The sequence below is a fragment of the Triplophysa rosa genome, linkage group LG1 (genome assembly GCF_024868665.1).
Source record: "Triplophysa rosa linkage group LG1, Trosa_1v2, whole genome shotgun sequence".
NCBI classification, from domain to species: Eukaryota; Metazoa; Chordata; class Actinopteri; order Cypriniformes; family Nemacheilidae; genus Triplophysa; species Triplophysa rosa.
Window position 1 is genome coordinate 18,378,724 of NC_079890.1, and position 15,362 is coordinate 18,394,085.

The 15,362-nt window shown below is 38.5% G+C and overlaps 2 protein-coding genes across 2 annotated transcripts in view; one reads left to right on the plus strand and one right to left on the minus strand.

Moving 5' to 3' along the window:
- Nucleotides 1-15,362, minus strand: part of cd81a (CD81 molecule a) — a 36,697-nt gene that overhangs the window by 3,526 nt on the left and 17,809 nt on the right. The window lies entirely within an intron of this gene.
- LOC130554656 (E3 SUMO-protein ligase ZBED1-like) lies at nucleotides 9,633-15,351 on the plus strand. Its single transcript, XM_057334448.1, has 3 exons — nucleotides 9,633-12,135; nucleotides 12,793-14,187; nucleotides 14,314-15,351. Exons 1-3 carry the CDS (start codon nucleotides 11,896-11,898, stop codon nucleotides 14,596-14,598), a joined length of 1,920 nt encoding a protein of 639 aa, XP_057190431.1. The 5' UTR covers nucleotides 9,633-11,895; the 3' UTR covers nucleotides 14,599-15,351.

The following is a 15,362-nucleotide window of genomic DNA, read 5'->3' on the forward strand; positions in this document are numbered from 1 at the left end:
TGAATTAAAAAACCACATATTTTGAGGCTGCAGTACTTCATTGTGACCAACAGAAGTCACCGTGGGCTTATTTTCATCGAATGGGAGGAAAAGAAGAAAACTGCAAAACATTTGGAAGTACATAGTGCCCAAATTAACTTTCTGTTTCCATTCCCTCACTCACAGAAAAAAGAACTTCGGGTTAACAGAAAATGAGCCCTCTTATGTAACACTAGGTACATCTGTGGATGTAAAAATAAAACAAAATGTAAGCTGTGTGCATTTAAAAGCCCAAAAGAAAAATGAAGTAAAGAAAGAAAGGTTTAACATTTCATTTTTTTACATTTCTTAGTAACACTGAGTTACTTAGTAACTGGTGTAACCATAGCAACCCCAGGAGGCCCTAGGGCACATCCATGGTGTTTGCACGGTGAGACAGAGAAATGGAAAGCCCTCTCTGGTGAGAAACAGACATAAAAATGTTAGGTGACTCAGCACACAGTATATGACTGAGCATGAATTAATTAAACACTGTCTTCCACAGTTCTATTTTCGAGTCATAGCTTTCCCTTGTGTATGTCGGCTTCGGTTTATAATTCTGCATTATTTACATTATGCCAACAATGTGGTTTGTTTGTTTGTATCGTACCTCTCTGCTGTTCTACAGGGTGTTTTAAGTTTAATGTTGAGTCATTATCATGTACCAACCTCATCTCTCATCTCCCAGCCTGCACAAAGACCGCATCTTCGGTTCTGCTAGTCAAAGAATCTTAATCATATGAATTATATTATGTGCCCATGATTTTAAAAACAACTGAATGTTATGCTGTCATTTACCATAAATACACATCTTACTGCGAGAGATTTTTTTTTAGAAATCAATGCAAACTGGGGAGGCGTAGGGTGGTGTCGACTGGCTCCATTTTCTTAATTGCGGTGGGTTCTGGGCTCAAGGAAGTGCCACCAGGCCATCTCTCATTGTGACAGGCCTGAATAGAGCGGCGGGGCGTGACTAGCATACTGAACAGCTTCACAATACACTTTCACTTTTAAAAACACACCTCGCTTTCTTTTTCTGCTTGTTTCTTTCATCGTTAGATTTCTGAAATGTATTTTACAATTCACATATCCAACTAAATACCAGCATATGTGAATAACTGATTTGTAAACAAGCACAAAAAGCTTTGCTGCTGAGCAGAGTATACGTTTTGACATGATTGTCTAAACCTGGCCTAATATAAACTGAGGTGAACATGGAGGATGTAAGAAATTGCTATGGCCAGGTGCTTCCTGCGTGGAATGAATGTCTTATGACACAATACACAGAAGAAACAGGCATTCCTCCGGGAAGAGTTACTGATTCCAATGTCTGCGTTTCTGTCTGTACATCTAAGAGGGTGCACGAATGAGTGTGAAGAAAGTTCCCATTTCAAATGCAACTTTTTCTGCTAATTCAAAGTGCAGACATGTGGCCCTCAGCCAATGAAAGACAGACAGACAGTGAGAGCGAAAGAGAGAGAGCTGGGCGTGGCACATAGCAAAAGGAAATGTGCAAAAAGACATCGAAATGGAAAAAGGGGAAAACAGGAAAATTTGATGGAGAGGAACAGGAAAAGCAAGACTGCAGACATCAGTATAAGAAGAATGAGGCCAAATAAGAAATAGAATTGCGGATGTGGACAGCTGTATTAGTTAATGGGATACTTCACCCAAAAAATAAAAAATCAGTCATCATTTACTCACCTTCCAGTTAAATGTCTTTGTTCTGATGAACACAGAGAAAGATATTTGGAAGAATGCTTATAACCAAACAGCTCTTGGACCCCACTGACTACCACAGTAGGAAAAAATACTTTAAAAAAATTGTCGTGTTGAACAAAAGAAGATATTTTGAAGAATGTAGGAAAGCAAACAGTTCTGGGGCACTTTTGACTACCATTGTCATTTTGCCAACTATGCTAGTCAATGGGGTCCAAGAACTGTTTGCTTTCCTACATTCTTCAAAATATCTTTCTCTGTGTTCAACCAAACAACAACATTTATACAGGTTTGGAAGAACTAGAGAATGAGTAATTCCTGACAGAATTTTCATTTTTGGGTGAACTATCCCTTTAGGAGTGAATGTGGAATAGGGAAAGAATAGGAGAATGCACACTTTAAGCACAAACAGATGATGGCAGAGTTCAACCACACTGGAAGTGATGGAGAGAAAGCACAAAGAGAAAGAGAAAGAAAGTGAGGAAACGAGAGATAGGCATGTTCTCAGGCAGCAGGCAGAGCTGTTGTGGAGGAGGGGTGGAAGAAATTATGAGCAGATTTTTCCTCTCGTTTCTTTTTACTCTTGAGACTGTGTTCTGTAACTTCTGTCCTTTAAACACAAAGCCTGTACATGTGCATTTAGGTTTACTTAAATGTGTCTTTACTACTTTACACAACACCCTTTATAAAATGTATTTTCTAAAACTTTATATGGCACTTATTTTCTTATATTAGTTTGATTAAAGATTAGTCATGTATGCGTAAGGCTCTTCTAAATCTAAACCTGTTGCTGCTGTCTAGTGTTCCATTGCTTTTCTAAGGATAATTACTTCCTTTTCCTGTTTTCCTCATCAATCTTGCCTTAGTTTTTCTTTTAACGATGCCGTTGACTCCTTTGCTCTGTTTTAATCATTACCTCACACTCAGCTCAACAGCTAAGATGATCATAAGGACGTTTGTGTGCCCACACTCCCATAATTGAATTTTCATTATTCACACGATCAGTCCTTATCAGAGCAAGCTGGTAAAGTTAATAAATAAATCTGACGTCACTGTAAAATGTTTATGTGTGTGTGTGTGTGTGTGTGTGTGTGTGTGTGTGTGTGTGTGTGTGTGCGTTTAAACTGAAGTGGCCTGAACGATTCTATCATGTGTCCGGATGACAACCTGAAACAAAACTTGCTCCAGCTACAGAAAAAAGCAAGCAAGAAGTATTGTTGTTTTCTCTGCCTAACACTGCCAGGCTTGTGTATGGAGGGTGTGGAATCTGGAGTAAAAGAACCAGAATATGAATGTTTTTTTTCTTCAGCCAGCCCAGGCACTGTCTCTATTTAATGGTGTATAATCTGGTAATGGAATCTGAGTAACTATTATGATACAGCAAGAAAAGGGCTAGGTTAACACGTTCTTTTCAGGGACATAAAATTATAATTTTGTCAGGCTGCAACAGGCAGACCAACTGGATTCTAACAAATTGAAGCTGTTTAACTGTCAAATTTGACAAAACTAGACAAACGCAGGATTTAAGGTCACTTCCTTAGAAGGAAATCTAACAAGCATAATCAGCAACTTCAGTTCCATGGCAAGTTAACTACAGAAATTAGTTTTGCAGCGTGTTACAGCATAGAAGACATTACAGTACAGTACAGTTAAGTTTATTGAAATAACATTCAAATGTGCTTTTTCAAAGAAGTTTGAAAAATAATACAAAGTTTACAAACCCTTCAAGAATTCATTTGAATTCAAAGTGGTAATGGAACAAAACTAGAAAAACAAGAAAAGACTGCATTCGCTTAATATGCCATTACTATTACTACCAGTGGCATTCTTGTGCTATTGCCTAAGCTGTATCTCACTAAGGTCCTGTAGCTGTGGTCTGATTGACATTCTTCAACTCATCAAACAGCATCTGGCAGACAACCAGCCAAACTCTTTTGACCAATTAATTTGTACACTTAAATAGGCTTTCAGTACAGAAGAGCATAAATCCACATCAGTTCTCTGGTACAAATAAAACCCCAAGACTATGAGGAATAGTGCGCTTCAATGATGATGGTGAGTGCTGATGGATTTTTAAAGTGATTGTGATCATAGGAACAGGAAGCCATTTTGCTAATTGAATATAAACGTATTCTCAATATTGACTGAAAAACCATTTTGGCTAAGTGTCTAATGAAACCTGTTGACATCAGCATGCCACCATACAAAAGTTACACCAAAGGGGAGACCGCTCAAAGAATGGTAGGATTAAACTGAGTTTTATTATCATGTTGTTCAGCAATGCTCATCTTTTATGTTCTACAGTAACTATGTCTCATACGATGGTTTTCTACGTCAGTCAGTGCTAATATTGTTAAAGGAATAGTTGTTGTTTCAAACCTGTATACATTGTTTTGTTCTGTTGAACACAAAAGAAGATATTTTAAAGAATGTGGGAAACTACACAGTTCTGGGGCACCAATGACTACCATAGTAGATTTTTTCTAATATAGTGTCCCAAAACAAACATTCTTTCAAATATATTTTTTTGTGTTCAGCAAAGCAACTACAATTTTACAGGTTTGAAACAACTTTGATGACATCATTTTTATTTTTGGGTGAACTATCACTTTAATTCGTACAGCCAGACTTTTAGCAGGAGTTTTACTTGCGTTCTCTTTGGGATCCCCAAAGTATGTTTTAGTAGACTGACAGTAAGCTCTTTGTCATGTGTCTGATTTTGGTGTGAAAATACATTGCCAATTTTGGCACAAACAGCTTGTGGTGGGTGGGGGCGCCTGCCTAAGAAGGAACTAGTAAGACATTCATTCACTTTGATTTCTTTATTAAGAGTAAAGCGGGGGATTTCTTTGGTCAATGTTACACCAAAAACTGAATGCTCATATACTGAGAATGAGGTATGTGGAAATTTTGAACATTTTCCTATGTAATACTATGAAACGTTCTGACTGAACAAAGTATTACAAATAAATACACCGCCTTTCATATAAAGTCATTGGTAGAGTTGACATTTGTGTGAACTTCTTGTGTGGGCGACCCCACACATAAAGGCGTTATATTAGACAGTGACCTGTCATTTAAAAATCACATCTCAAATGTCACAAAAACAGCCTTCTTCCACCTTAGAAATGTTGCCAAATTACGAAATATTTTATGTGTTGCTGACGCAGAAAAGCTTATTCATGCATTTGTGACCTCAAGACTTGACTACTGTAATGCACTGCTTAGTGGTTGTCCTGCAGCATCAATAAACAAACTACAGTTAGTTCAGAATGCAGCTGCCAGAGTTCTAACCAGGTCCAGAAAATACGATCACATAACCCCAATGTTATCAAACCTTCACTGGTTACCCATTAAGTATCGTATTGACTTTAAAGTTCTTTTAATTACTTATAAAGCCTTAAATGGTTTAGCCCCTACATACATAACAGAGCTTCTACCACACTACAACCCATCACGCTCTCTCTAAGATCTCAAAACTCCGGACTTTTGATAACACCTAGAATAACTAAATCCACCAAAGGGGATAGAGCTTTCTCATACGTAGCACCTAAACTCTGGAATAGCCTTCCCGATACTATTCGAGGGTCAGACACAATCTCACCGGGAGACTGCATTTATTAGATATTATTTACTAGAATAATCTTGCTTGTTCTATAAACACCATGCACTGTGCTGTGTTTTACCTTTTTTGTGTTTTTCAGTTTTTCTTATTTTCTCCTGTAAAGCTGCTTTGGAACAATGCACATTGTGAAAAGCGCTATATAAATCAAATCAAATCAAATTGAATTGAATAAATACTTGCAAACATGTAAAATGAGGCAGATTCACCACTCTTAAAAACTTCCCAAGTCCACCTTTTGGTCATTTAAAAGCTGTAATGTTTTGCTGCCTCTAAACTAGAGGTCGAGCAATATTGGATTTTGCCGATAACGATAACTAAAAAATGTTTCTTGCATCAAAGTAATGACATCTGGGAGATCAATTGTAATATTTTACAGTTTTTACTTAGACACAGCCTTGGTGAGCATAGTCTTACTATTCTTTAAAAGCTGCATCATAAATGAATACATGATATGACCATGATATGAATGGCGTCATCTGCTTCTATGTGCAGCGAAGTCTGGGATTACTGTAATCATAATGATCAACACAAGAATACAAAGCGCTTAGACAAACTTGGCTCTTAGCGATATTTAGAAGTGTGTGTCTATATAGTCTCCGCAGACTCCGGAGGGGAGTTTTACTGTGGCACGTAGATATGCTGGCTCTCTGTTAAACACTTCGTGAGATTTACTTTATCGACTTATCGCACAAAATATAAACATGACCTCTGTGACTTTGGTGATGTACTATATTGTCGTGTATATGCGTGTTTCTTCACTTCACACATTCAAAATGTTACTCAAGTAAATGTAATGAAGTAAATGTAGCGCGTTACTACGCACCTCTGTAGGCTACTAATGTTAGCGCGCTCTTGTCGGCAAAATACTGCTGCAATGTGCTCTACCTTGTCATTGTAAAACTTTTAAATCCGCAAATAATGTAGCCTATTCCACTCCTTGCATCTCCACAGGCTGTAAGTATAATTCTTATTTCCGCATCTAGAGGTCACTGTTTTACTCTGTACTCTCTAATTGCATATCACTGTAAAGCTTTCCCTGCTGCATCTTTATCAAACACAACCAGGAAAAACTATCAATGGGGATTTTTGCAGATTAACGATAGTTATCGTTAATCTGGCCGTTATCGTTATCGGGCCGATTAATAGGCAACAACGATGAATCGGTCGACCTCTACTCTAAACTAACTAATGTCCCAAATTAAATACAAACTTCTGATTTATTGTACATTTTGTAAATAGGAATCAATACAGCTCGAAGAAGCCCTAATGGCACCAAAGTTGCACTTAAATGAGCCCTAAATTCTTGTCCAAAATGTACTTCTCTGTTTAAGCATAGCAGCCACTCATCTTATTTCGTTTCTATGGATACATCACTCCCTGCCATTAAGGAATAATTGAGTCACCCGGGGTCAGTTCCATTCCCCTTACACTCAGCAGCAGGCATTTGCAAGAAGAGGCTGACCGCATACCACCATGAGGCTGGACGAGCAATTTCTCAACAAAGCTTGAGTTTAATGGTTGAGTTAAGGAAAAACCTTAAAACAAATGCACTGTCTTTGATGTTTTAGTTTTAACGCATGTTGGAGCAGAACAATCTTAGAGGTCCTAATTTAACGTATTTCTTTGGTAAAACAACAAACTTATTTAACCTGTTGGCCATGTTGGAGAGCTGAAAATAAAAACAATGCATGAAGGAAGGGTTTGGGTGGAGATTGGAGGTTAAAAAAAAACATGATTTACAAAAATACAAGATAAAATACAACACTAAAAAAATTAAATTGTTGGCCTTTTAAAATATTCAGTGGCAAATATAGCCACACTTCTAGCCACCACACCACCCCAAATGCTGTTCAAAGATGTGTATTGTTTTCCCTCACAGTAAATCTCACCCTTGAGAAGGGCCAACAAATTCACAATCTGGTTTAAATCAGGTAAGGAAGGGGCCAGATCATTAGTCTGATGATGATGTTTCAAAGCCTCTTCTGGTTAGCCAAGAAGGGGAGTGCTTGGCTGCATGCAATGGAGACTGTGGTCTTTGTGAATGCTTTTGACTTGTGGCATTTATTGCAAATACATTAGCAAACCAAGAAGCTCCATGTAGATCATCATTAATGATTGCGGGGCTCTCACCATTTTTATTTTTTATAGTTGTTCCAAGTCTCTCAGAATCTAACACCTTGTAGTTCTGGAGACTCAGGGTTATTTGCAGTTTTGGTTAATTTTTGCCTTTTTCCCAACACCTTTTTGAGGAAATGGATAGACACTGGAAGCTATATCTTGAGTTTAACTGACAAACTGAATAAATATGCTTCCCTCAACCTTTTTTATAACTACATTTATATACGCCTACATTTTTGAACAGCTGTTGCTTCAGTTCCCTTTTTTAAATTACATTTATATTATACCTTCCAATAAAAACAATATATTCAATTGAGGATTAGAGCCATTAAAAAGACGGACATTTGTTTATTCAAAGCAAAAGCCTTCCTCACCTGAATCCATTCACCGCTCTTTCTCTGATGGGCTCGGGCACTAGTGATCTCTCACATTACACTCCATAAAGAGCAAAGCAGGGCGTGTAGAGATTCTGGCTGCAGGCCATTTCCTCACATTAAGATGTTGAGATCTGTAATGTTTCATCGGCACTCCTTACATGGCATCTTTGCACTTTGCAGACAGACAATAGATCAAAGCGTGATCCCGGCAGAACAACTATGAGTCCGAATGCACATTCTCATTCATCACTTGCATTATGTCATTCCCTTAAATATCTTTAATTATTTTGCCAAATGCATTTCAGACTGTGGAGAAACTATTTAATTTGCTGATGCTTGGCTTTGAGGTCTACTTGAACTTAATTGGGTTAAAATGTGTTAGTATTGCACAAACCCTATTTTATCCACAACCCCCTGCTGCCACCACCACCCAACGATGCTTCTCCCACAGTGCCTGAGCCATAAGTGATCCTCCAGTCAGCCCTTCAGCTGTTCCCAGACATCATACATGCCACCTGCTGGGTTTTTATAATAGGGGCTGTGTACCACTGACCTGCTGGACCTTCATGGTCAGAGGGTCATGGGCTTGTCAAACAACTGTTTGAACACCACTGCCCAGTTTACACCTGGATTTTACATTATGCTGGGTGTGATGCAATCACAAATGGTCACATGAGATGCGTGAGACCTGTGAACACTTGTGTTTATATTCGAGGGGCTATGATTTAATGCCTACATCACTTAATATACTAGCCCACAGCATTTCTACTGGTTACATTTATTTTAATCATGATTTTAATTTCTTTAATAAATTCTACATGTAAGTGGCAAAGATCCTACACTGTTTTAGCGCAGTAGATGATTGAAAGTGAGTGAGACAGTGAGTATTAAAGAGTAAGTAGCATATGATTTTTAAGGTCCTACTTTGGTTTATGGAGTGTCCAACAACAAGTTTATGTACAGTACATACAAGGTGTAAAAACACTATTATGTCGTAATAATAGGCAGTTATTCTTACCATACTTCTTGTCTGACACTCGAATGATTCGTTCCGCGATTCATCCGTCTAGTCCCCTCCTATCCGCTAGCCTAGTGTCATGTGATTGGTCAGATGGTGTAGTCTGTTGTGACTGGTCAAACGCGTTCATCATGTGTCGCAAATGGAACGCCTACCATCATTACTGGATTACGGTTTACAGGTGGTTGGATGAAATAAAAATGATTTCATAAAACATTCTATTAAGTTCATAAACGTTGAAAGTATTTGGAAAATTAATTGATCCTTCTGCAGATGCCAGTAAGAAAAAAGACATTTACAATTCTATTGTAACAGTATTATACTTGGACTAGTTGACACGGCATACAGTGTACGATGTTCGTATCTTCAGATGTTATTACAATACAGATAGTACTCGACTCAGTTTTTGAAATAAATACTATGAGAGTTAATAGATTGAACAATTAAATTAGCCGAGTTAATAGCAAGATAAACAAACTGTAATACCCCAGAAATAACGGTACATGCTAATGATAGCGTTATATGCATTAGCTAAACACAGACATAAGGTACACAAATATTTCTTGAAGTTAAGACAAAAATAAATAGTCACACTTACAGGTTGTGATTCGGTGGAGCTAAGAGGTCCAAATAAGGTTGGTATTGCCCCCTCTTTCAAGGATAGTCGTTTCACATATCCTGCAGTGAACGCACCAAGATTATTGAAGCAATCTTCGGTGAAATGACGCGCGCACAGTAAAACCCTGGGGTTATACTCCTTTGGTATCGTTTGAAAAATGAATTGTAACCATTGTTCGCTCAGAAGTTCTTCCCTTGGTAGTTGAAATAAGACGGACTTAGTTTCACAACGTAGAACACAGGTTCTAGACATGATACACACGCATCACGAATGAGCGACAGTGTTTTGGGGGAGAAGAGACTAGTAGTGAAGTTTTCGAGGCAGTCCCAGCAAAACGTAGGCGGGGACTATGTGTAGTGACGTAGATACGCGGCGGTTAGAGACTCGGACTAGCTCATGTCTTGTTTGCATGATTCAGAGTCGACTCCCATTTTTACAAGCCAATAACTTTGTTATTTATTCACCTTCGGACTTACAACTTGGCAGACAGCTTACTTTCAAACACGGCAACATAACACACTGCATGAAATGTAATTTTCATGATCTCATGCTACTTACTCTTTAAGACTTCTTGTGCTTAATAACTTTTTAATAATGTTAACAGTTTGTATAATAAGCATTTTGCTACATTAGTCCGGAATCCAGACGTTACATTCACACACCTTGCATTCCCAAAAAGTTAAAATGTATGATTTTAGATTTGCTTATGTGAGCAAACACATGATTGTAAGCAATACCATTTACACATATTCATGTACTGTAAGACACACACACACACACACACACACACACACACACACACACACGCACGCACGCACACAAACACACAGAGTTGTTACATCTGTAACCAGCCTTAAATGTTCAGGACATTCTTAACATGACTCACAGGGAATTTCACATTTTCCAAACCCTAAGTTGAGCCACACTAACTAAACTCCTCCCTCTAGCAAACAGAGCTGGCAAAAAATCTCCATTTGACAAGAACACGTGATAATATTTTACATTACAGATTTACAGAAACACTGTTTTCAACTCATTGAAAACATAAAGGTGTGTGTTTTTTTTGATGCCATAGAAGAACCTTTTGGTTCCATAAAGAACCTTTAACATTTGAAGAACTTTTCTGTTTCACAAAAAGTTCTTTGTGGCGAAAAAATGTTCTTTAGATTATAAAAAGTAAGAAAGAGATGGTTCTTTAAAGAATCTTTTTTCTGGCTCTTCTATGGCATCGCTGTGAAGAACCTATTAGCACCTTTATTTTTAATGCTGGGTTTACACCAAATGCGAATTAAGTGATTTGCACAAGTAAATTACATACAAAGTCAATGCAAAGACGCGACACAATTGACACGAATTGGGCGGCGAAATTGCAGCGAACGTGCATCAAATGCGTCTTCGCCGCAAGTTAAAACATTTCAACTCGAGCGAGAAATTCGCGCGAAGAGCTCCTTGACACCTACTGTTTGATGGGTCCGGACACGTGAAGACACTCCCCGTTGCGTGATGTTTTTCGCGTCACTCACTCTGTTTTGTCAGTAAAAGGCTCTTTAAGCAGGGCTTGACATTAAGCATTGTCATGTGGTTGTCCTTCGGACAAGTAAATTTGTCGTTCACATGTCAGAGTACAAATATTACTTGTCCGAAGATAAAAAATGGTATTTCATTTGAAGTGTCAATATAATTGTTTGAGATCCTGATTGGTCTCAAGTTTGCTTAGAAGCGTTTTACCTAGTGTCCGCTGTGGACACCTAAATTTGTTTATACTCTCCATGATTGCTATAGAACAAAGGCAAGCAGTGTCACGAACTGTGGCAGAAGAACCCAAGAGCAGGAAACGGCAGTGAAGGGGTTAACAAAACACTTTATTTAACAAAACAAAGGAACAAAACAAAACACCCACGAGGGGGAAAAGGCGGACACTGTAACAAAACAAGAACACTAACAAAAACTTCCCACGATGGGGCAAAACTAGAAAATAACAAAACAGACTTACGACACAACGTCACAAAACAAGGCACGGAACAGGAACCAAGGTACACAGGTACATGAGCACAAACGCAATGCATACACAACATAGTACACACTAGGGTTGCACGGTGCACCGGTGCCACGGTAGGATCGCGATGCTAAAGCTTCAAAATACTGGCGATGCCACTGTGTTTTCAAAACGGTAGTATCGAAAGTACGGTAGTACCGTAACTAATGTTGCAAGTGCGCACGCAGTTACATACAAACACCTGCATTTTGTTCATATATGTCTGCAAAAATGTCTTTTGCAGTGGTGTGTAACCTTTCTGCTATGCCCTTTAAGAGCGCGAAATCCTGTGAAGGTCGCCTTATATGGTATTAGTCATTTTCCGGTCCGTCTGATTCTACTTTATTTTTCGAGCCTTTCCCTCGTATGCCTAAAATGGATTCAAACACGACTTTTGAGCGTGAGAGTTTATTAAAAAAGAGCAATTCACGTAGTGAAATCTGGAATTTCTTTGGGTTTTTGCCTGATGAGGCCAGAAAACCAATCGACGACGAAAAACCAATCTGCCGTCAGTGTCTCCAGAGATTTCAGGCCAAAGGTGGAAACACCAGCAACCTCATTAAACACCTCCGGACTCATCCTGCTGCTTTTGCAGAATACACAAAGGTTAGTAAAACTTATGTTACTTTCAGTTTTTTTAGTCTTTAAGAATTTTCGATTTGACTAGTATGTTTGTTAATAAAAAATGGGCCATTGCACGTTGTTGCTTGCACTGCATTTTATCAGTCGAGTCTTCGCAGCTCAAACGCTAACGTTACTCCAAAACGTTCCACCAAACTATCTTTAAAGAAGACTGTATTCTGTCATCCATTGCTCATTTGACCGTTAATGGAACAAGTTATTAATGTCTTAGCGGTGACGTGCAATTCTCTCTCCAGACATTTCCTTAAGAGTCGGAAAATTAAATAGAGCACAGTTTAGCAATATAAAATAATGAGGAGTGCTGTTTTCTGTATTGTGAAAATTAATGAATCAATTAAACGATTCTTCAACGATGATCCTTAATACTTGCTGCCACCTACTGGCAGGTTTAGTTTCCCAAGCATATTATTGCGAATGTTAAAGTTATATTACACACAGTCATTTTTAATGTAGATGTGAAGCCGTTAAATAGTGTACATAATAATTTTGGTATTCTTATATAACTTCTGCATAATTTGTGTTTTGTATTACAAATACAACTTTTATGTATTTTTTACTTTTTCATGCATTTTTAAAACTTTCATAATCTCACTAATTATTTCTTTTAACTTTTTTTTTTAGAATCAAAACGATGCTGCTCTAATCAGTGCCCAAAGCCATACAGCTCAACCAGCTACCAGCAGGCTGCAACCTACAATTGACAAGCTCTTTGAGAAAGCCAAGAAGTATGAATCAACGTCCAAAGAAGCAACTATTCTAAACAGAGCAGTGACCGAGTTCATTTGTATGGACCAAATCCCAATATACACTGTGGAAAAGTGTGGATTTAAGCAGCTAGTAAGCAAACTCAACAGCAAATATGAGCTGCCCAGCAGAAACTTTTTTATGAACAAGGAAATACCAAAACTGTACACAGAAACTAGAGAGAAAGTAAAAGCAGAACTTGAAGGATCTAGATTTTATGCCTGCACAACAGACTTGTGGAGCAGCAGAACAATGCAGTCCTACATGGCAGTATCTGCTCAATTTATAAAAAAGGATTGGCAGATGGAGTCATGGTGCCTGGGCTGTGCTGAACTTAATAGTGACCACACAGCAGAAAGCCTGAGCGAGGCCTTTACTGAGATGCTGAAAGAGCAGTGGGGCCTGGATTTACACCACATGGCAGGAATTACTACTGATAACGCTTCAAATAACAAAAAGGCCTTCTCTGATTATAACTGGATTCCATGCTTTGGGCATAATATTGACCTGGCAATTCACAAGGGCCTCAATGTTGATCCTGTAGCAAATACCTTGTCTCGGCTCAGAAGAACCATCTCTGCTTTTTCAAGGTCCACCAAGCTGACAAGGCAGTTAAAGTCGAAGCAAGCTGACCTTAGTCTACCACTGCACAAACTGATACATGACGAACCTACACGATGGGGGTCAACATTCGATATGGTGGATCGCTTTTTGGAACAGCAGCAAGCTGTTTATGCTGTTTTAACTGATAACCGAAATAAATGGCACCTCATGCCAAAAGAATCAGATGTTACTACAATGGAAGCACTGCAAAGTGTACTTGGACCCCTAAGGGTTTTCACTGATGCACTAAGTGGGGAGCAGAATCCCACAATATCCTCAGTCCTCCCACTGCTGTGGAAAGCTGAATCAATTTTGACTGTATCTGCCTCTGACAGCAACCTAACTTCCAGCATCAAGGGTTGCATAAGGACTGATTTGCAAAGCAGATACAATCAGGAAGAACTGCTAGCCACTTTGAGATGTTCTACATTTTTAGATCCGAGATTTAAAGACACTTTTGTGTTTAATCTACAGCAGGTGGAAGCTCAGTTTCTGCATCACATGGAACATATGGTGGTACATGCAGTCCCATCAGTGGAGGTCCCAAATCAGCAGCCTTGTACAAAGTCAGTGATAAGTGGACTTTTGACAGGTATCATGGCTGAGAAAAGAGGAGCAACATCACATGCAGTTGGGGATGATGTTACATTCTCTGGAGCAAACACACAGGTAAGATGACAGTGCAAATTAATTTAATTATAAAACTGTAACTAATTATTAATTATGTGAACAGGTATTAATTACTTGACAGGTAAACAGGTAAAAATATGTATTATTGTTTGTTTCTGTTCATAGCTAAAGTTAAGGAGAGAACTGGATGTATACCAAAAACTTCCAGAGATAGATCCAGGAGACAGCCCACTCAGATGGTGGAGAATAAATGAGGTCAGCTTTCCGGTCCTGTCAACGTTCGCAAGAAGATACCTCTGTATATCTGCCACAAGTTGTGCATCAGAGCGCATTTTTAGTACGTCAGGCAACATATGTTCACCTCTTCGTGCAAGGCTGACGTCGCATCATGTAGATATGCTTGTGTTTCTTGCCAAGAATTTAATGCAGGTCAAGAAATTAGATACCTAAACTGGAAAAGCACTAGCAATAAGTTGCACTAAGTTTGAATTTGTCATGTGAAGTTTTCTGATGAATGTTTAAATTATTCTCGAAAAATTGTTCTATTTAATTTAATGTCATCTCAATTTTATGAATTCTTGGTATCCAAAATGTAGTCATTCATGTTCATTCTAAGACTCCTGAGTAGATTCTGTCTGCATGATTTAAAGTAATATGTGGCCCATTGTAAGACTGTATGATTGTTGTTTTCCAGTAGCTAGTCTACTTGATAAAGTATTCAGGAAAAATTGTGGTCAGTTTCATTTATATCTACACATTTCAGAAAAATTTGATTCATTTTGTAGATTTGAATTACGGATTAACACAATAGTGCATGGCACCGTGATACTACTTGGTATCGTGGTACTTTACCAGGTATAGTACCGTAAGCTGTAACATGGGTATCGTGACAACCCTACATGGCAGTGCTGGTTTGTTTCATAAGCACCAGCTCATGTTAGCAGATATGTTAACGATGGATATAAAAACGTTTGTGCTTGAGTTTCGAAGTAACTCGCTTGCAATTGCGCCTCAAGTTTGTTTTGTTTAACCGGCGATTGCGAAAAAAAATAAGACACTTGATAAACCGCGTGATGACAACTCGAGGTTAGTTTCACCTTTGTTTCCGCTTCCAGTAATGTTTTCCTCCTCATGTCGAGTTTTCTTTGCCAAGTGCAGTATGAAATGGACTTTGTACTTTGACGCGCATGATAAAAGCTGCACGCTGACTGACT